The sequence below is a fragment of the Malaclemys terrapin genome, chromosome 2, assembly GCF_027887155.1.
Source record: "Malaclemys terrapin pileata isolate rMalTer1 chromosome 2, rMalTer1.hap1, whole genome shotgun sequence".
NCBI classification, from domain to species: Eukaryota; Metazoa; Chordata; order Testudines; family Emydidae; genus Malaclemys; species Malaclemys terrapin.
This window is the reverse complement of record NC_071506.1, coordinates 274,623,332-274,645,861: the sequence shown is the minus strand read 5'-3', so window position 1 is coordinate 274,645,861 and position 22,530 is coordinate 274,623,332. Positions and strand designations below refer to the sequence as shown.

The following is a 22,530-nucleotide window of genomic DNA, read 5'->3' as shown; positions in this document are numbered from 1 at the left end:
GTTAAGTCTAAATCTGACTGCAAAGATTTGCAAAGGGATCTTATAAAATGGAGAGACTGAGCAACAAAATGGCAGATGAAATTCAATGTTAAGTGCAAAGTAATGCACATTGGAAAAAATAATGCCAACTATACGTACAAAATGATGGAGGCTAAGTTAGCTGTTACCGCTCAAGAAAGGGATATTGGCGGCATTGTGAATAGTTCTCTGAAAACATCTGCTCAATATGCAGCAGCAGTCAAAAAAGCTAACAATAGGGATAATGAGACAGAAAATATCATAATGCCACTAAAGAAATCCATGGTATGCCCACACCTTGAATACTGCATGCAGTTCTGGTCACCCCATTTCAGAAAAAGTATATTCAAATTGAAAAAGGTACAGAGGAGGATAACAAAAAGGATTAGGGATGTGGAACAGCTTCCATATGAGAAGAGAGAAAATAGACCAGGATTGTTCAGCTTAGAAAAGAGATGACTAGGGGGCATATAATAGAGGTCCGTAAAATCATGAATTGGGAGAAAGTGAACAGAGAAGTGTTGTTTACCCCTTCACATAATACAAGAACTAGGCATCAACCAATGAAATTAATACGCAGCAGGTTTAAAACAAATGTAAGAAAGTACTTCTTCACACAAGGCACACTCCACCTGTGGAACTTTTTGCCAGGAGATGTGAAGTCCAAAAGTATAACTGGGTTCAAAAACGAATTAAATAAATTCATGGGGGATAGATCTAGCAATAGCTATTAGCCATGATGGTCAGGGACACAACCCCATACTCTGAGTATCCATAAACATCTGACTGCCAGAAACTGGTACTGGACAACAGGGGATGGATCCCTCAATAATTGCCCTGTTCCGTTCATTCCTTCTGAAACATCCAGCACTGGCCATTGTTAGAAGACAGGATACTGGCTAGATGGACCATTGATCCTACCTTCTTCTGTACCCTGTCTGTGAAATAGACAAGGGTATTAGAGGACTTTTAATGCAAAGGGATACTGCTTATACATGTAGAGATTTATTCCAGTGTATGCAACATACTCTGCTTCCTCCTTGAAAACACATGTGATGTGTTCTGTAACCCTGGCCCCAGCGATGGATCATATTTTCCATGTATTGGGTTGCACTATTCCTGACCCCTCATGCTGGCATCTGAGATGACTTGCCACTGACAGCGGGGAAGGGACCAGTGTAAGAGTGCAAAGGGAATAGGGCTGAGTTAAATAGTATTAGCATTCTAACAAGACAGTATGTGACATACGTAATAAAATGGCCTGATAAAAGGCTCTGCGATTGCCAGTTGTTCTAGTTTCCTGCCCAATTTTTTTTAATTTGGTCAATTTCTAGTTATCAGGGGCTAAATATTTTGCAGTGATTCAGTGGAATTTTAAGGAAAACCAAAGTTTCATGTATACCACTTCTCACTTGCTAATCCTATATCATTTTGCAGTGGTAAATCTGTCACAGATGAAAAGGTATATAGGATTAGCATGCATAGTAGAGAAATTCTAACTGCAGTCCCAGGGAATGAATTAGTGGATTGCTTCTTGTTACATCTCGCAGACGTTCTTAGAAAGAATGATGTTGACTCCCAAACAGCGCAAGTCTTCCTGGTTTTATTAAAATTAGATTGAAAGTGGGGTTTATGGCCAAAAAATGCTTGAGCCATGAAATGATTTTCAACAGTAGACGAGTGAATTAGACACTTAAAATAATTTTCTTTTCCAGAATAAAGAATTTCTACAAGAAAAGATGTTGCAGAGGGCACCAACAATCACTGAAAGAGCTAAAAAGGTACCAAGATGCAAATGGGCAGTGACCACCTTTGTTTAACATGGATGTCACAGTCCTGCTAGTTTTTATGCTTCACTGTGCTCAAAAATTTTTGGACTAATTCTTAGTTAGCATTGTGATATTCTAATGTCTTCTAGATATAAACTCACTGATCCCTTATCAGTTCCTGTTAGAATCCAGGATTGCAGCTTAGATACTGTTTGGACACATTTTTCCTAAAAAAGACAGTTAGAATTATCTGCATTTGTTTCTGTGTGTCTGCTGAACAGGTCCGAAGGGTCCCGGGTTCCAGTGGGCGTCTTCATAAGACTGAAGATGGTGGCTGGGAGTGGAGTGATGATGAACTAGATGAAGAAAGTGAGGAAGGCAGAGCAGCAATTTCACAGCTCAGGGTGAGCCACTGGTTTCTGCAACAATTGTATTACTTGTATCACAGTAGTGCCTAGATGCTCCAGCTGACTTCAGGGCCCCATTGTGTGAAGTGTTAAACAGTAACAGTAAGACAGTCCCTGTCCCGGAGAGTTTACGGTCTAACCAGACATGAAGAGAGACAGGATGGTAGAAGTAGTATTATCCCTATTTTACAGAGGGTATCCTGAGGCACAGGGCTTGTGACTTTTCCAACGTTGCACATAAGTCTGTAGTAGAGCTGGGGATTTGAATCCAAATCTCCTGGCTCCCAGTCCAGTGAAATAACAGAGAATCAGGGTAGTCATGTGGCTAATTTAAAACTGCAGTGGTATAAACTACCTGAGATTGTTTTCGTAGCATTATCTGAAGTACTGTAATGAACTGATTAATGTGGCTATCACTGCCTCCTACATGATAGAATCAACTGCATCATAGGTCTTACACAGCCAACGTTCTCCCTGAGCTCAAGTAACTGGGACTTGTGATTGGACAGGTGGAACAGTTCTATCCCAGCATGGCCCCAGTGTGCAATCAAGTGGCATCCGTGAAGTCCTAAGTAGCTACGGATTTTACAGTATTATATTTTGTGTTTTAAAAAATGGGTGTAAAACTTGAAGTGTTAAATCCTTTGTAGATCTTAAATCTTCAGTGATATGTATGCTCATCATTCCAAACACTACCACTTCAAAGATGTTTTTTCTGAATGTAATTCTTCCCTTTCATAGCAACAAATAGATTTTAATGGTTCTCAGATTTAACTAAGGAGAGCCAAAGAATGAGCTTTTGAAGACTTCTTCAAATACTCTTGTACTAAAGTTATTTTCTCTTGGGGTGTTTAAACATTTGCCCCTTTAAAGCATTTCCATCTTCTGGTTCATTACATCCCTTTTATTTATGATCTGTGTAGAAATTTCCTTAAGTCTCTGCAAAATTAGATGCTTTTTGCAACCTTGCCATTTTTTTTCTAATATGCTTTGTGATTACAGTTATTCTGTCTTTATTTGTTAGCTTTCTAGTTATAAATTTGACTAGCTTTCTTTTTGTGCTCAGACTGTTGCTACTCACCCAGGGATGATCTTACCATATCAGATAGATAATTCTGAAAATCTTGATCTAGGACACTCTCAGATATAAAATAGTCTCCCTATATTTTAAATTATAAGGCTAATTTTAAAGGAGGCTGATATTCCAAACCTTGTTTCAGAGAAAATTAAAAATTTGTTGTTCCCATATCTTGTCTCTGAAATCACGATACCCTGATTTAGCTCTGGCCCCTGTTGTGTTTTGAAGGTGGCTTATTTGTTTTTTTCCTATTGAGCGAGAGGGAATTGACACTTTCATTTATAATCTCCATTCCAAATGTTTGGACTAGCTAAAGATTCTTTGAAAACTGAACATGTTATTCCTTATACTGTGATCCATTCAGATCTCACAAGTTAATCAGGGTCAGGCTGGGTCAATACTTGGGTGTGAGATCTCCAAGGAGCACCTAATAATAATAACATTAACAGTACAACATCAGAGCAAAAATCTCATCTTGCCACTAGCCTAACCAATGCCCGACGGTAGCAACAGTGTCTGGAGATACCATTTTCAAATATCCGAGATTGACTTTGGCCAATTTGTAACGTACTACCAGAGCCTCTCCTCCAAAGAAAGTACAAAGGTCTTGTTCGCAGACCCTGTCGGTTGCAGAGAATACTGTGTAGGAGGAACTCCTCCACTGTGATCAAATGCTGATGGTGCCAGGAGAAGAGAGTAATCCAGGTGGAAAGGTAAAATCTGAAATCCATCCCACCATTAAGCCTCACTTGACACGTTTCCAAGCAAGATGTAGAAAAACTGTTTGGCATTATTCCCTCAGACACTTCTCCTCTGTAGCACCCAGCTTTACTATAGCCCTTCATTTGTTTTAAAATGCTCATTTCCAAAAGTCTGAATACCACAAGAAATGAGTCAGTGTAGCTTAGAAGCATTGTTTCTCTGAGAGCTCAAAAGTACGCTAGACACTGCACGGGGCAGGTGAGGGTAATAAGAATACAAACAAGACAAGAAGGGAAGAGGCAGGACAAGGATTAAAGAAATAGGATTATATGTTAAGGGTATCATCATGTTATACACAACTCTAGGTTTGGGGTTTAAAGTGTATTAGCTCACTTAAAGAATGCAAAAGTAATTACTGAAGTGTTGTGATTAACTAGTGAGTGCAAACATGCAGTGTGCCGTTGTTCACTGATACATTCATTTTATAGTGGAAGATACATCGTGTAAGAGCATGTGTGTTGTGATTTCTCTTGAATTTGAATTTCCAAACTCCAGAGGGATCAAGCAACTCAATTACTATCTCTATCCGAAAGTAAAAGTTGAGCCAGTTTGCTCAATGGGATAGTATTAGAATTTTCTTAGTTTTCATTTTTAATAGTGAATAGAAATGCCATTAGTTTGTCTGCTGTTCAAGTGTGAGAGTAAGGAGCGCTGGTGAGTTAGAAAACAGATTTGTAGATATTATTAATATTAAATGAGCTTAGTTTTCTTTAAAGAGGGAACTAGAAATAAATCCAAGATTAATTTCATTTATGTAGAAGCTTTCATCCAACAGGGTCCCAAACTGCATATCTGTTACTTTACTTTGCTAAAGCAAGCTGACACTTTATTTAAAAAATACTAACATTAAAATGCAGTCATATCCCAAATGAAATGTGACAGCTATTTAGAAGAAGCAATTCTGTTGAACAATTTAGTTCAGGGAGTAAAGATACCTTATCCAGTTAAAACTGCATGAGGAATATAAGGAGGCTGAATTTAAATCACCCAAAGTGGAAATTTGGCCAACATAAGGGGGTTAACATCTACTCTTACAAAGAGGTTAGGATCTCTCCTGGCATTGTGATAGTTCACAGGGTGCCCAGGACTGAGAGTCACCTTGTTACCCTCTGCTTCCAGTAATACCACGTGTAGTATTACTTTACTATCCCAACCTCAACCCCATTTTTTAGACCGTTGTTTCTCAACCTGGGGATCGTGACGTCCAGGGGGATTGTGGGACAAGTTTAAGGGGGGTTGTGGTCTCGGTCTGTCAGCCTCTGGTGGTGGGGCTCAGAATTAGTCTGTCAGCTCCCGAGTGGCTTCGTCCCCGGCCCCGGGTGGCTTTGTCCCCTTACTGTTAGAACCCCACGTGGGTGTAAAGCAGATATTTGCGGAGATGCAGAGCTTTAGTGACAACGAGCAAGACTCCTGTCCGTGAGTGTGCAAGCCGCTTGCACACACTAGCGTGACTAGGGACCAGTGAGCCTGGTGCCCTCTAGTGTGTAGGGCTGGGGGTGGAACAGCCACGCTGGACGAGCTGCCCAGCCTGGGCGCTGGTTCCTGCAAGCAGCTGCCTGACATGCTGCTGCTTTCACCGTTGTGGTTCATGGCCCGCTTGCTGGCTATGGCTCTGCTGGTCTCTCTCGTTGTCGCTAGAGCCTTGCAACTCCGTGGATATCTGTTTTATAATTGCGGATATAAATGTTCTATTCACACAGGGCTCTACCTACCTTTTCAAATCTGAGTACGTCCAAAGGGAAAGGTTGAGAAACACTGTTTTAGGCTATAAATTCTTTGGGGCAGGGACTGTCCCATGTTTGTATAACACCTAACAGAGTTCCCCAAATCTAGTTAAATGTTGAATAATTCCCTTTTACTCAGTCTCTTCCACTTGTTTTCTGACACCTAGAGTCTAAGGGACTGCCTTTTGTTAATTGTTCCTAAAACGCCTAGCACAATGGGGCCTTTGGGGGTCCCAAGCATAACCATAACAGAAATTCTAACTAATGGGAAAAGGTAACAGTGTTTCCCAAATATCAAACAAGACTACTTGTTCATTGTTTCAACTGTAGATAGGAAAAAATACTTCATCGTTCTCAGGAATTGTTTTTCATTGTTGTGTACATTGCTTATGACTTCAACTTTCTAATGTATTTAATGCTTATGACACCTTTAATATTCTAATTGCTCTGCAGACTGTTACGTTGTCCTCTTTAAGAGTTGGGGTGGCTTTAAAACAGACTTTATTGGCTCTGCTTGCTAACGAAATCCATATCCAATCAATGTAGTCCTCATTAATCTTAGATTTCTCTGCCAGTAAAGAACTCTGGTATTTCTTATTGTATGCTACTGTGTATAAATCTAAACTGTAAGTAATAAACCAAGCCATGACAATACATTTCCGGGGGACAGAGCATGGCTAGGCTGCTGAGAAATTAACTGGTTTGATTGCTGTTGTGCATTTTAATATGTAGATAAAAGTAAGACCAGACCCGTGTATGTGCATTTAGTGAATATTAACATGGTTAAGGCAGTCCATGGCTAGTCAATAAGGTTCAGTTTTGTTACAGCTTATAGTAACAACTGATCTTTTTTTCACTTTTTAGTCTCCCAGAGTGAAAGAATCTTTACAGAATTCGGAGGTAAGTTTGACCTTTTGGAAGTTGTTGCTCTTTGAATCTGACAACTCCCAATCATTGCCAATATCACAAGGAACATGTTCTTATTGGCCTCTAAAAATAATATCCCCAGGCTTGGAAGCTAGTTCTTTCCCTAGAAGGTGAATCATTAACTAGCTAGAGAGAGAGACTTAGCAGTAACCTTAACAAACCTTTATAGCAGGGGTTCTCAAACTTCATTGCACCGCGACCCCCTTCTGACGACAAAAATTACTACATGACCCGAGGAGGGGGGGACCGAAGCCTGAGCCTGCCTGAGCCCCATGACCCTGGGCAGGATGGAGGGGAAAGCCCAGACCCTACTGCCCTGGGTGTGGGGGGGCCCAAGCCCAAGGGCTTCAGCCCCAGGCAGGGGGCCTGTAACCTGAGCCCCACCACCCAGGGCTGAAGCCCTCTGGCTTCGATCCCGGGCAGTTGGGCTTCAGCTTGGGCTTGGGCTCGGGCTCTGGTGACCCCATTAAGATGGGGTTGTGACCCATTCTGGGGTCCTGACTCACAGTTTGAGAATTGCTGCTTTATAGGGAATGTTGTTTTCAACTTAGTTTATCATGAGAGAGGCTCATATGGGTAGTGAGTTAGGTGCTATGTTCACTCCCTTGTGGGGATCTTCTCTGATGATTTCCTTGTCAAATAAAATCCTGAAAATTGTTACAGCTCTCCAGCTTTGAGGTTGAATCCACTATTTCAAAGTCTGTCAAGTTCTTCACATCCCTTCCCTCCAAACAACTTAGTCAAAGGGTTTGTCTACTCTGTAATTCAAAACCCACAGCTGGCCTGTGCCAACTAATGTGGGTTCGGGCTAAGGGGCTGTTCAGCTGCCGTGTAGACATTTGGGCTCGGTCTGGAGCCTGGGCTCTAGGACCCTACGAGGGGGGCCCGAAAGTCTACACGGCAGTTAAACAGCCCCTTAGCCTGAGCCCTGCGAGCCTAAGCCATATGGCACAGGCCGGCCACGTGTTTTTAATTGCAACGTGGACATACACAAAGTGCCCATTTTATAGGACCTGGTCTGACTCATTCTCAGCCTACAGCTAAGCCTCTGAGCTAGGCCTTTAGGAGTCCTTCACAGTTGGTAGTGGCGCAATAATTTAATGACAGTTAAAAATCTTGCTTCAGAACTCTTTGCAGTCTGCAAATCTTACACAGGAATTTTATTAGTGTATCTTAGATATTAGGATATGGTTGCTTGCTGATTTGGTGCGTAGATATTACTTATTTCCTTCCCGACACACACGGGATGTTAAACTGGCACGTCTTGTAGAATTCTGATGAGGTTTAGACTACCAGTTCTAACTTCAGCTTGCAACTGACAACTTGATCAATTATAGAGAGATTCCCTGCAGCCATCTCAGAATGGAGTCAGAAGATTTATAATTGCAGTAACTCATGTTTCATCCATCCTTCTCCCCTAGAGAACTGACTAGGTTCTTGCTTTTCCATATTTTTGGTCAGCCAGGGACTAGAGCATTAAATCTATACATCCAGTCCCAATCATGCTTCTCTTACATGCTTTGAAGAGCCTGCACTCTGTTTACGTTACCTCAGAATTGAATGCGGAACTGTTTTGACATCTTAATACCTGGAATCGTATTTCTTTGGAAACAGATAATTTATCTACAAAGATTTAATTCTTTGCTGTGTTGTGTGTGTGTGTATCCCCTCTGAAAGGAATCACAAGCCAGTTTTAATAAAGCAATGTGGGAGGTTGACCCAATGACTTGGCAAATGAGACATGTCAATGATGCTCATGTTCCAAGAAAATGGAGACTACAGCATGTGATTGTATCGTCCAGGGAAGAGCTCAGTTTGTATTACTATGTAGCATTCAGTCCTCCTGCTGTATGAGTTTCTTGTCCATAGTAATAGGGAGGATGAGCATTTCAGGAGATAATGAGGGAGAGGAAGAATCATCTTCCAGAGCAAGGAGAAGTTGAAGCCCCTTGTCACCCACTTGGATCTGACTTAGTGGTTTGAGGGGATGGAAATGTAGCTGGCAGTAAACTCATCAGTTGTGCTTTGGCAAGCGGGGTCAAAATGCACTTCATGCCCAACCACCTGCTCTCAATGATATTCCTTTTCTCATTACAACCTCTTGGTTTTGTAGCTGTTCCCACCAGCTGAACCTACAGGTCATTTACTCCATGTTCCAGCACAGACTCCGGCTCAACTACCTCAGCCAGCAGGACAAGCACCTGTGCCGCCTTCTCAAATTGCTGTCCCTCCACCGACTCAGGCTCCTGCAGCAGCTCCAGCAGCAGGGCAGGTAAGGCTAGAAACCCTTTATACACACCTTCAGTTTTGTGGGAGACCCTCCTTAAAGTATCAGTCTCACTAGAATTGACTGAAGCCAGGAAAGCTGTATTAGCGTGGTGAATTGTCCAGTTGAGTGTAAGGCGTAGGCAGGCCCTGGTGGCTTTGAAGTGCTTCGCTCAGCACAATCCTGCAGGGATCTGCTTGCTCCCGGGTTTTCTTTTCTTTGAACTAGTAGTGGCGTTTAGTGCTGTACGGCAAATGCATTGGTTAGATCAGCAGCTTCTTGTTTAAGGTGATTAAGGAGTAACATTGACAGGGCTGTGAAGCAGGTTCTGGCCAGACCTCTCAGCAGCCTCAGAGCCTCAAGGGTATGTCTATAAGGAGGAGTAGGAGGAAACTGGAGGTGGAAGCAGGAGGTCCTCCAGGCTCTGAAATGGATGCAGGACACGTGCATTGAAAAAGCCTTCGTATTAACATAAGGCTCATAGAGAAACCAGATTTCCCTGTGGTTTTGAGTTTGAGGCTGTTTTTTGACAGGCTCCCATTTGGTGCAGAAGAGAATTGATGTGTGTGAGGAAACCTGAAACCTTGCTAAGTAGCACAGAACTTAATTCTGCTCTGTATTGTTCTAGTGCAAACCCAGCTAGGAGAGCCTACCCAGGAGGGAAAGAAGTGAATTCTGATGTCTTGGGCTGAAGGGCAGTTGGGGGGCGGAAATTGCCAAAATAAACCGTTCCATAGATATTTGGAATATGTCTTACAGTTGGCTGGCTTACAGTGCTGCTAAATTTGCCAGACTCCTGAATGATGGTACTTCTAAATAAAATAAACTAATGTTCGTATTTGCTGTTGGGGAGAAGCATTTAATATTAGAAAGGGCAAAACTAACATGATCTCGCTAACTGCCACATAGGGAAGTGTTTTGGCAATGCTACTAGTAAAAGTAACACTCTGGTCTTCATTTTTTCCTAGAAACTTTTTTTAGTAGAACTATATATAATCTCATTGCACTTAATTCCTATTTCCACTTTAAAGATAACCATTACTGACAATATACTAGTCTTAAAGAGAAATGGTACAGTTTGGAGTAGACATTTACTTTGCTGCATTAAATCATAGCTCAGAATCTTTGATGCATTTCTAAATAGGGCCAGCACTTAGACCAGAGGTTGGGAAACTACGGCCTGCGGGCCACATCTAGCCCGCACGACCCTCCTGCCCAGCCCCTGAGTTCCTGCCTGGGAGGCTCGCCCCAGGCCCCTCCCCTGCTGTTCCCCCTCTCCCGCAGCCTCAGCTTGTCCCACTGGTGGCACAACGCTCTGGGCGGCAGGGTTGCAAGCTCCTGGGGCAGCGCAGCTGCAGAGCCCGGCCTGACCCAGTGCTCTGTGCTGCGCAGTGGCGTGAATGGCTCCAGCCTGGTGCCTCTCCCGCTGCTCTGGGCAGCACGGCTCTAGCGCCATCAGTCACCGGTGCTCCAGGCAGTGCAGTAAGGGCACGGGGTGTGTGGGGGTGTGTGTGTGTGTGTGTGTATAGAGGGCAGGGGAGTTCGGGGTGGTGGTCGGGGGTGGAGCTATGGATAGGGGGTGAGGCGGTCAGAGGGCAGGGGATGGGGGTTGAATGGGGGCAGGGGTCCTGGGGGGGGCAGTCAGGAAGAAAGGGGGGGTTGGATGGGGCGGTGGGGGGCAGTCCGGGGGGGGGTTCCAGTGGTGGACAGGGAGCGGGGGGGGGGTGTCCCAGGGTGGATGGGGCAGGGGTCCCGGGGGGGCATCAGGGGGCAAGAAGCAGGGGGGTATAGAGGATGGGGGCCGGGCCACGCCTGGTTGTTTGGGGAGGCACAGCCTCCCCTAACCGGCCCTCCATACAATTTCCGAAACCCGATGTGGCCCTCAGGCCAAAAAGTTTGCCCACCCCTGATTTTTTTAGGAAAGGTAGTGAAATTAGTATCAGATGGCGTGAAATACCTCATTTCTCAGTCAAGCTGTTCATTTTTAAGTTGCTCAAAAGAGAGTGATTCAGATGAAAAAAGGTCTTTGGTAGTCTTTCCCTGCTTGGTCAGCCTAGCATACGGTCTGTCCTATTGCTTCAAGCTAAAATCTCTTGTGCAGCATGTGAAATACAGACCAAGATTTAGACAATGAAAGAGCAATCAATTCTCCCCTCCCCCGCCCCGCGCGCCAGATTTTGATTAAACAATAAAGCAACAGAGAGTCCTGTGGCACCTTTAAGACTAACAGCTGTATTGGAGCATAAGCTTTCATCAGACGCATGTGGGCATTCACCCACAAAAGCTTATGCTCCAATACATCTGTTAGTCTTTAAGGTGCCACAGGACTCTCTGTTGCTTTTTACAGATCCAGACTAACACGGCTCCCCCTCTGATACTTTATCTATCAAATACCTTAGATCCCAGACAAATCAAATTTGCCTGAAAAATTATTTGATAAATGCGCTAAAAACCTCTTCTGAAGCCTCTGTCCAGTTTCCAGTGTCTCTAAAAGGCAAATACCTATTCCACCATTTATTTTCTCTGGAGACCATGCTAGACAGGATTGTCTTTCTAAATATTACTACGTAGTATAGTTCAACTGTACATTAATATTCCTCTCATTTGGGTTTTTATTGTGCTCTCAATATTCTATAATAATAATAATAATAATAATATATTTGTATTTTTCACCCTGGCTAGTTGGCTTAATATTCCAATGAGTGGCTATATGCCCACACATTACATACTATTTGATAGTTGTATGGTATTAAGTATTTATACTCAATTGTTGTAATCTGTGTTTAGTGTTTTTAAGACTGGGGGAAGAGGGGTTAGTGATAGTTGATTTTAAAATAATCCAATCCCATTTTAGGCACCATCAGCCCCTGCCCCTGCTGTAGCACCAGTTCAGGAGGATATAAAAGTCCCCATCAGTCTTGTGCTAAGGTTAAGGTAAGTGTGCTACTGTGGAACTGTTGGAAAGGAAGGCAGTGTGAACTAATGGATGGGGCCTGGGCTATTAAGCTCTGGAATTGTAATCCTGGATTTGTCACTGAAACATTGTTTCCTTGAGTAAATTATATAACTCATAAGTTCATGGATAGATGGGCCTTATGTATCCCGAGTATCAACAAGCACTGGCTCTGTCAAACCAATGGGGGAAGCACATTCCTAAGTATATGGCCCTCCACCGAGAGCTTTCCTCCCAGATGCAAATCCAGGGACTGTCTGTGCATCCCTGTTGGATAGAGTAGCTGGTATTTAAAAATTAAAATCCAGTTATCTTTTTAAAACTGAGTTTTGAATGACTCCCCTTCAACCAGAACACTGGAATCCCCAAACAATCCGAAATAAATTCTGTACAACAGCTGCTTTTTCATTTTAATATATTAATACTAGGTATTCTTACCACAGGAATTCAAAGAAAGAACTAAATGATATTCGGTTTGAATTTACCCCAGGGAGAGGTGAGTAGTTGTGGAAATTAAATGTGTTGAATTGGGGGCGGGGGATGGCATGAAATGGGGGTGGGGGACGGCTATCTTTGTGGTGGGTATTTTGTTTCGTTTTTTTTTTTTTTTTTTTTCTTGGCAAAAAATTGAAATGAATGTGTGCAGATCCAAGCAGAGGTTCAGACTGAGATGTGTGCTCCACTGGAGTGTACTTGTTCCACTCGTTAAATGTTTGAGATATCCAGAGCAAACTGCCTGGATCATGCCTTCTTGGAAGTTTGGTGCTGAGGCAATGGGGCATCGTCCCCTCCCCGCCCCCCGGTATTAATACATACTCTGGGTTAATAAGTAAAAAGTGATTTTATTAAATACAAGAAGTAGGATTTAAGTGGTTCCAAGTAATAACAGACAGAATAAAGTGAATTACCAAGCAAAATAAAATAAAACATGCAAGTATAAACCTAATACAGTAAGAAAGTGATTACAGGTAAAATCTCACCCTCAGAGATGTTTCAATAAGCTTCTATCACAGACTGGACGCCTTCCTAGTCTGGGCACAATCCTTTCCCCTGGTACAGCCCTTGTTCCAGCTCAGGTGGTAGCTAGGGGATTTCTCATGATTGCAGCCCCCTTTCTTCTGTTTCACCCCCTTATATATCTTTTGCATAAGGCGGGAATCCTTTGTCCCTCTCTGGGTTCCCACCCCTCCTTCTAAATGGAAAAGCACCAGGTTAAAGATAGATTCCAGTTCAAGTGACATGATTACATGTCACTGTAAGACTTCAAGCCCCATTCCTCCCAGCCTGACTCACAGGAAGGCCTGCAAGCAAACAGAGCCATCCACAGTCAGTTGTCGTGGTTGATGGGAGCCTCAAGATTCCAAACCACTGTTAATGGCCCACACTTTGCATAAGTACAGTAGGCCTCAGAGTTATATTTCATATTTCTAGTTTCAGATACAAGTGATACATTTATACAAATAAGATGACCACACTCAGTAGATTATAAGCTTTGTAATAATACCTTACAAGAGACCTTTTGCATGAGGCATATTCCAGCATATTTCATAAAATCATATAGAGTGCAACGTCACCCCATGAATGCAGGATTTGAAGGCTGCTGGGCCAGCTCCTTCAATCTGAAAGTTCTGGGTGTCCCTACAAGACTTCTGAATAATTGAGGTGGTACAGTGTAGCTAATTTTAAATAGTGTCCACCTCTTAGGTTTTTGGGGGTGGTGGAGGCAGATGTGAACATTTTCAGAAGTCTCTAGTGGCCTTAAAAAGCAACAGAGGGTCCTGTGGCACCTTTGAGACTAACAGAAGTACTGGGAGCATAAGCTTTCGTGGGTAAGAACCTCACTTCTTCAGATGCATCTGAAGAAGTGAGGTTCTTACCCACGAAAGCTTATGCTCCCAGTACTTCTGTTAGTCTCAAAGGTGCCACAGGACCCTCTGTTGCTTTTTACAGATTCAGACTAACACGGCTACCCCTCTGATACTAGTGGCCTTAAATTTGCCTGGCCACCTGTCAGTACTGGCTCAGGGTAGAAAAGAAGCAAAACTGTAATCAACACTATATTATAATTGCGTTCTACACCTCTACCCTGATATAACGCGGTAAAGCAGCGCTCCGGGGGCGGGGGGTGCGCACTCCAGTGGATCAAAGTAAGTTCGATATAACGCGGTTTCACCTATAACACGGTAAGATTTTTTGGCTCCCAAGGACAGCGTTATCTCGAGGTAGAGGTGTAATGTGACCATTTAGTCATTTTTCTAGCTCAGCCAGCTCAGTGAACTTTTATTGTATCATAAATTATAATCCGTGCAATTTGTGCAGGTTTTAGTTGTTTGTTTTAAGAACTAACTTGCCAAATTTCTGATTCCCAAATCATTTGGGTTAGTGAGAAACTTGATTGTCCAATGTTGTGCCTATGACTTCGTTGTTTGCGTGACCATAGTGTAAGCTGTCCCAGACTAGTTGTAATGTAAACTGAACAATACTTATCTTTCTCCCCTACAGATACTGCTGATGGTGTGTCTCAAGAACTCATCTCAGCTGGGCTTGTTGATGGCAGAGATTTAGTAATAGGTAATTACAAGTGATGCTATAGTATTCTTTGTATGCATACGTATGCTTTACAATAAACACCTTGAGTTATATAGCATGTGGAGAATGACCAGATCTTTAGGTACTGAGTTCTTCTGGGAAAGCTCACCTAGGCCCTGATTCTGTATGTCATACTTGGGCAAAACTGTCATTAATTCCAGTGGGAGTTTTGTCTGTGTGTGGGTTTGAGCCCCAGAGTTCAGAGAACACGACCTATTTCTAAGAACTGTGAAGAAAAGGTTCTGTTGATTGTAATTGTAATACAAACTAAAATAAACAGCATCTAGGCAGTGCAGTGAACACACTTGCCTTTCACCTCCTTTCACTTCTGGAGGCCCTTGGCTGGTGTCCCATTTTGAAACAGGAGTAGATCAAAGTGCACTACAGAACATTTAGTATGTCGTAGCAGGGTCCACACAGAGAGTGCGCAGCAGGCTAGTGCAGGGTACATATGCACCCCAGCTTGCTGCGAACTAAGTGTGTGTATAGACAAGCCTTAGATCCCCACGTCCCACAGTCATTTCTAAATGAATACATCCTCTTAAACGGTGGATGTTACTGCTAAAACTAACAACAATCTGCGTTGCATGAGCACTTCTCTTCAGCTATAGCATGTCGAATAGCATTCCATAGAGACTGGTTTTGAAAAGGGGCTCGCCCCAACCTCCCTCTTAGAAGGTAGAAATGCTGCCAGCTAGCAGCTAACCTGATTTGCCAGCACAGTCAGGCATTTAAGACTACACCTGCATAAACATAGCTTGATTCTGAAAAGCAACCTCTAATATTTGCACAGTTTAAAGGTGTAGATTAAATATAGCTTTTTATTTTGCCTCGTTATGAGCCTGAAGATTTCATACATTAACCTGTAGTTGTAAAGTGTTCAAAGCTTGTATACTCGGAGTACTGTTACTTTTTCTTTTAAGTGCCTAATGGATTTAGAATTTACTGTATCGAGAGTGTCCTAATATAACCTCTGTGTGTGATTTCAGTTGCAGCTAATCTGCAGAAAATCGTGGAAGAACCCCAGGCAAACAGAGCCGTCACTTTCAAACTGGTATTTATTCCTGTTCCCTTGTTAAGCAAGTTGCCACTTTTGTAAATAAAACACTGCATATTTAGTGACAAGCTTCCTGAACCCCTTACTTACTGTCCTGAACTTTTCAATAAGAGATTGAAATAGTATGGCGTTGGTATCTGTACTTGAAAACCCCACATACCCAGCAAGAGTAGAAGTGGTTTGGCCAGCTAAGGTGCCATGGGCTCCTTTCTGGAGGAGAAAAGGGTGGCTCCAGATGACAGGAGCTTTTTTTGAGAGGGGAGGGAGCAGAAGAAAGACCAAATGAAGACGAGTTAAGAGGTTGAGGGTGTCCTTGAGCCCAAGAAGCATGATGACAGTGGCAGAGGAACCCTGCAAAGAAGTAGCAAAACCCAGAATTGTTTATCCAGCAGAGGGTTGAAGACACCCCATTATAAAGTTAGACCTATCTTGGGATAGGGAGTACCTGTATTTTTCACCCTGGCTAGTTGGCTTAGCCATAAAGTGAATAGTTGTTGATGAAACTTAGAGCGCAGCTCTTCATAGCTGAAAAATGCTCAGAGGCAAACCTTAGACACTGCCATCTGCTGAACAGAACCAAAATTGTCCTGTACCTGCTCCTTCCCTGAACTAAACTCACTCAGGTCAAGCTATAAATAATGCATAACGTAGTGCTATTGAATTTTTCTTTCCCATTATGTTCCCAGGCATCTGGTGTGGAAGGCTCAGATATTCCTGATGATGGCAAACTTATAGGATTTGCACAGCTCAGCATCAGCTAAACTGCAATCCCAGGAGAGGTTTCCTTACTGAAAACCTATATGTGCATATTTCTCATGCTTCTGTTGGCCTGAAAAACAAACAAAACAAAAACCACTACTGCCAAAGAATTGAACTACAGCCCCCATTCTAGGAGCTTTAATGTTTTTTCCTAAATAGGATCACAAACCTATTCAGCTTCCTGAAATTACTGATTCCGTTTACTGCTTTTGTAAACAACTCTCATATGTTTTTATATCTCCTTCATCTCACACGTGCAGATCCAACACTTCATTGCCTGCATGGTCATCTTATTATTGCCTTACTTTAAAAAAAAAAAAAAAAAATATTACTGAGTACGAAACAGGGGTTCCACTACTCTAATCATCCAGCCTAAATGTTTGCTTACATGTGGTTTCATTCCTTTCACTTGCTGTTTTTGCACAAGTTTAAAAGGCCTATTTTTTTGGGTTTCTTTTGCTCTTGAATCTGCTTTTAACCTTGCATCTGAAATGGAGATGCTGATTGGTCAGCTGATGTGCTGGGGGATCTTGCTTATCTTTAGGGCTGTGCTTTTAAAACTCAATGGATTTGAATGCTGGCATTTCAGAAAGCGAGCCAAGTCTTACCTGTAGGACAGTTAAAAATTCTCTTTCATCACATTTCTGAGAGATTCCTTTAAATTGAGATCTTAGGTGCCAACCATTTATTCATCTGCCCCTTTGGTAAACTGCTATAATAGCCTTCCCCTCCCTTCATTCCACATTAGTGCTAAGTGTGGCACTGGGACAGAACCTCTTAATTTACCATGATCAGGTTATTGCTTAAAGTAGTCCTCAGATGTAGTCCATTCTTAAACTACAACTGGGAGGCTTTCCAGAAACTGACCTTTCAGGTAGATTAGTAATAGTCATTTTTACAAAGGAGAAGAAATCCATGCTCCTTGGCGCTTAGAAAGCCTGCACATCGAATTATTCTTTAAAACAAATCCCTCTGCCCTGCTGAGAGTCCTTCCTTAGGTGCTTTGCAAACAGGTACATGTGGAACAATCCCTGTTCTGTTTTACAGCAATAAAAGGATTGCCAGTAGATGTATACTAGGCAAGTAAGCTCTGGACCTTGTGTCCATCCTGCACTAACTGCTTGGGTTTTCAGCTGTCTTCTCGACCCAAGTGTCGAAGTTTGATCAAGAGGTCACTGAAACCATGTAACTCACATTTAGGTTTCGTTAGTATGTGGTGTTTAATTTGAATTTCTACATAAATAATATAAATTATACTTTTAGTTTAAAAAAGACACTTGTAATGCAATATGTGAATAATAAATGGTGTTGATTTTTTTCCTACTGTTTCACAGTTCGCCTTTGTATCTCCTATTGGCTTTGAAGTGTTTTATACAATTAAATTGTAAGCCTGTAATTTAACACAGAAATATGGAAATACATTCTGTTTCCATCAGTTGCATACCATTCAGAAAGGAGTGTTAAAATGGGACAACTGGGTTCAATTAGGACTTTTTTTATTTCTAAGTCTTGTAATGAACAATATATATTTATATATTTTTCTCTATGAGCAGCTATGGAAGCTTCCTAAATTTTGCATGGTTTTATACTGCACTTGTTTCTTTAGCCTGTAGTTTAATATCTTCCTACTGGGACTGCCAGTTATGCACAATCCCATCATTAAACGAGTGCAAAGGGAGGGAATGGGAGAAGAGGATGAGAGAGAGTCTGAGCAGCGTTGAAGTGCTGAGTAGGAGAGTGAATAAAGGAATATAAAGCACATGACAATTTTTAATATAATGGGATGGTTAATTCTCATTTAAAATGTGTATGAAAAGTTTTGGCACCTTTTCGTGTTGTGTGATGCAAAGCACGCTCATGGCTTATCCTCTAAAGTTCTTATTGGCTTTGGAAGAGCAGGTTGTGATCTGCACATTCATGAAGGCCAGTGGGTGATACTACTTTAATTTTTAAATCTTAGACAGAATATGGAGACCAAATAGTTTGGGTACAGTATTGCTTCTCTTCTGCCTGCATGCCATGCATACCTCACTGTTCATTTGCGCACTGGTGCTGAGAAATGTCAGACTCAAACTGCTCAAATGAAACCATGTAGTATCTATTTATTAAATAATCCCTGGCCCTCCCTAATTCAGAACTAGCAGACACAGTGAGTTTGCACTGACATTGAGGCTTCTGTGTTTTTTAAATTAAAAAAAAAAAAGCAACTGGAGTGTATTTGAGATTAGATCTCTAGACATTTTTGGTAGTCATTCAAAATTTGGCTTGGGATACTACAGTGCTAGATAACTTTGTTTCTAAGTGCCAATGCTGTTCATAAAAAATATTTTTTTTAATATGTCATTAATGGATTTGGTTTTTGGTACTTCTGGTCTGAACCTAGGACCAGGTGGTATTTTTTAATTTAGTTGATACTCTAAGGATAATGCTACATTAATGAAACAGGATCCTCTCCACAACTTTGTTGTGTTGTAGATTATAATGACAGATGTAAAATATTCCGCCTTTTTTCTTTTGACTTTGTATTTTATTGCATGTATCTCTAATTTTTAATCAATAAAGAATAAATTGTCCATGGCCATGCTTTAGGTGCCATTTTGTTTTAAGAGTTGGGTCTGGCGTTGCATATCGGAAAGCTGGGATACGGGGCTGTCACGGATAACAGAATTCATGTACATAACTGAACTTTAGAAGCTCATACCCTGACTCTCAAAGTGAAAAAAGTATTAATGTATCTCTACACCGCAACAAAAAACCTGCAGCAGTGAGTCTCAGAGCCCTCGTCAGCTGACTTGGGTTGTAGGGCTAAAAATTGCAGTGTAGACGTTTGGTCTCGGGCTGGAGCTCAGATACTGAGACCTTCCCTGTCCTGGGGGCTCAGACCCCAGGTTCCAGCCTGAGCGTGAATGTCTACACTGCCATTTTAAAGCCTCCCAGCCCAAGCTCTGTGAGTCTGACTCAATAGATTGGGGCCAGCCACAGCTATGCCGCAGGTAGACATACCCTAGTGGGGATGGGTTGTGAAGAACTGGGAGGATGCACTGGGGTTTCACCTCTGCAGAACTGGGATCTAGCATGGTGTACTGGGTTACACCAAAATGTCTGAACTCATGCTTAATAAAAAACTGGTCTGTGTTATAAAAGTGCTGCATGACGGGGCAAAATGTTTCCCTTGTCTTGAAATAGCCAAGAGTGTTGCAAGCTGCGATCTAAAGTCCACTATCCAAGCACTGTTAGAAGCTTGCATAGCACTTTAAAGACTCAAACTTTTTTTCTCCTTCTGTCTTAAAATATTGTCAGGAATCCTCCACAGTAGAGGATCTGATTCAGGAATTTGTGAGAATTTTGCTTCAAATTTTAGGAGGAGTCAAAAGTGCATTGAAATCTTTTTGCAGAAGTGAGATGCTACAAGTCTCTTTATCTTGCAATATCATATCTCCAGCTAACTCTAACCATGCAGCTCATCCTCTTAAACCCTAATAGTGTGGGTTCTTCCAAGCCCCTCTTTGTTAGCAGTTGCTTCTGTTTGAGTGTTACAACAGGAAGTTGCCCCATGTTAAAGATCTTGTTGCAATGTGTGGATGCAAGGAGGCCACCAGTCGTGGCAAGCTACCAATAGAATTCCAAGGTAAGTATTTGAAACTTACTCTAACCTGAACCACAGACGTCCTCTGTAACTAGTATAACTGTGCCAAAGATTAGTGACCAGTCAGTGTGTCAAGTGTATGGATAGTTCTATATAAGTGATCAGTCTTTAACAGCATCCCACCCCAGCAGTCAGTTGGGTAGATAAATTGTATTCCATCAGCATCTTGCAGCATATAGCTACTGGGCTGAAAACGCAACATTGTTGCCCTACTTCATTATTGCTCCCTATTATGAAACAGAGAGAGCAGTTGGCTTCCTATGGTGTAAACCTCATTTTTCAAACATTCAACCCCATAGTCTCAAGAAGAAACCAGTCCCTCTGAAATTTCATATCTTCCTTCTCTTCCCTGCTTACCGTTTTTTCCAGGAAGTTCGAAAATGATCAGAATTGTTATTTACGTTTAAAAAGTAAAACGTAACGAAGATTCCTGTCATTGCCTTTTTGAAATCTTTCCAAACTGCCTGGCTTTGTTTGGCTCCTAGTGTTGAAGTGCCATGGCCTGTACACTGCAAATTTATTTTGTTGGCCTTGCTGAGATATGCCTTCAGGTTTTTTGAGGGGCCCTTGTAGTGTCCCCACTAAGATATAATATGATAGGGGTGTAAATATCACAATACATTATGAAGAGAAATGGTTAACTAGAACCTTGTACAGCAGTGATATAAAGAGGAGGCACAGAGGCCTTGAGGGGAAAGGGAGCTGGGCATATTTATCTAGGCCTCTTCGATGAGGAACATGTTAATATTTGTCTCATCAGACCATAAACCTGTGCTGTGGAAGCTGGCTAGAACAAACTAGTTCCCATACTGCCTTGTCAGATGGCATTCTTACCGGCTGCTTTCTCACTCAGCTCCGCTCTACATCTGGCTTCTGTAGTGTTGTGTGGTACTTGTATTATTTTGTGTTGGGGGCCCCATTGTGCTAGGCACTGTCCAGATGCATTAGACAATCCCCGCAAGGCTTGCAGTCTAAATAGGCAAGTCGGACTCGTGGAGGGAGGGGAAATGCCCAGGGTCACCCAGCAGCCCAGTGGCAAAGCTAGGACTAGAACCGTGGCCTCCTGACTCCCAAGTCCAGGCCCACTGGACCACACTACCTTCCTGTGATGCCTGCAACATTATCCTCCTTCAGCGTAGGCAATCATGAGCATTTACCCTGTCAGGAAAAATCCCCTCTCCCGCTTTCCATGAGAATCAGTGTAGGGCTGGAAGGGACCTCAAGAGGTCATTGAGACCCCGCTCCCCGTGCTGAGGCAGGACCAAGTAAACCCACACCATCCCTGACAAGTGTTTGTCCAACCCGTTTTTAAAGACTTTCAATGGGGATTCCACAGCTTCCCTGGAAGCCTGTTCCAGAGCTTAACTGGAGTTAGAAAGTTCCCCTAATCTCTAACCTAAATCTCCTTTGCTGCAGATTAGACCCATTACTTCTTGTGACTGATCCCTGCCCTCTTTAACACAGCCCTCAACACATCTGAAGAGACTGTTCTCAGGTCCCCCGTAGTCTTCCTTTCTCCAGACGAAACATGCCCAGCTTTTTTAATCTTTCCTCAGATTAGGTTTTCTAAACCTTTTAGGGTAATGAATAAACTCATTTTTACTAAGTCAAAAAAACATTAACGTGGTGAACAGAATTTTGCTTGGCTGGTAGCTGCATTGTCCCGTGTGCTGTCCTGCCTGGATTGTCCTCTGTTTCAATACACGTTAATTCCTAAGCTGTTTGTATGTCTTTGGCTGACACGCTTTTCTTACTTCTCTCTGGGTCCTGGTAGCTGACAAAGCTGTTGGTTAGAGCTCCTGGGAAGTCTTATTCTTAGGGGAATTCGGCACCATTGCACCTTCAGAAAACATGTCCCCCCTAGAGTGCTTTGCTTCTCTGCAGAAAGTGATGGAGAAGCAAAGGGAAGCCGTGCCCGGGGTGGGGATGCCTGTGGGCATAGTTTGGGGCAGAGTGCAGAGCTGCCCAGCTGAAAGAGTGCCGCTCCGCTGACTTTGCAGCTGGACACCACCTCTTCGGTCCTAGAGCCAGTTTTGTTCCCCTTCTGTGTGTTGCGACCCATCCTGTTTTCTGTACAACAGTGAGTGCCCAAGGTCGGGGAGAGCAAGGAGGGGTGGGGGAAAGAGGCAGTGGGATGGGGAGTGGATAGGGTAGGGTGCTGTGGGGAAGAGGCATGGGATGGGGAAGAAAAGGGGATAGTGGAATCGGGGTTGGAGTGGGAGCCCGGCATGTTACATCCCTTTGGCTGCAGCTGGGGCTCCCCTGTTAAGCAGACCCATCAGCCCCACCCTGATGAGCCCCATCTCCCCTGCCTCTGGACCACCCCCATGAGATCCCCACCCCACTGAACCCCCAACCAGCTGCAACTGGACCCCCATCCCGACGAGCCCTGCCTCCCCTGCACCTGGACCCCCCACCTGAGCCCCAACCACCTTCACCGGGACCCATTGCACCTGAAACTCCCCAATGAGCCCCTGTGCATCCGGACCCTCCACTGAGCCACCCACACCTGGATTGCCCCACACAGCCCTCTTGTTCTGGATCCTGCTGATCTGAGCCTGCCTGCTCACACCTG

At 43.0% G+C, this 22,530-nt stretch overlaps 1 protein-coding gene across 3 annotated transcripts in view; it reads left to right on the top strand.

Moving 5' to 3' along the window:
* Window positions 1-18,886, top strand: part of OXSR1 (oxidative stress responsive kinase 1) — a 125,951-nt gene extending 107,065 nt beyond the window's left edge. For all 3 annotated transcript variants that reach the window (XM_054016577.1, XM_054016579.1, XM_054016580.1), the window contains 9 exons: window positions 1,734-1,799; window positions 2,069-2,191; window positions 6,623-6,658; window positions 8,799-8,957; window positions 11,806-11,885; window positions 12,348-12,400; window positions 14,407-14,475; window positions 15,483-15,547; window positions 16,237-18,886. In XM_054016577.1, coding sequence (XP_053872552.1) covers window positions 1,734-1,799; window positions 2,069-2,191; window positions 6,623-6,658; window positions 8,799-8,957; window positions 11,806-11,885; window positions 12,348-12,400; window positions 14,407-14,475; window positions 15,483-15,547; window positions 16,237-16,311 — 726 coding nt within the window. In that variant the 3' untranslated portion in view covers window positions 16,312-18,886. The remainder of the gene's footprint in view (window positions 1-1,733; window positions 1,800-2,068; window positions 2,192-6,622; window positions 6,659-8,798; window positions 8,958-11,805; window positions 11,886-12,347; window positions 12,401-14,406; window positions 14,476-15,482; window positions 15,548-16,236) is intronic.
* Window positions 18,887-22,530: the final 3,644 nt, after the last annotated feature.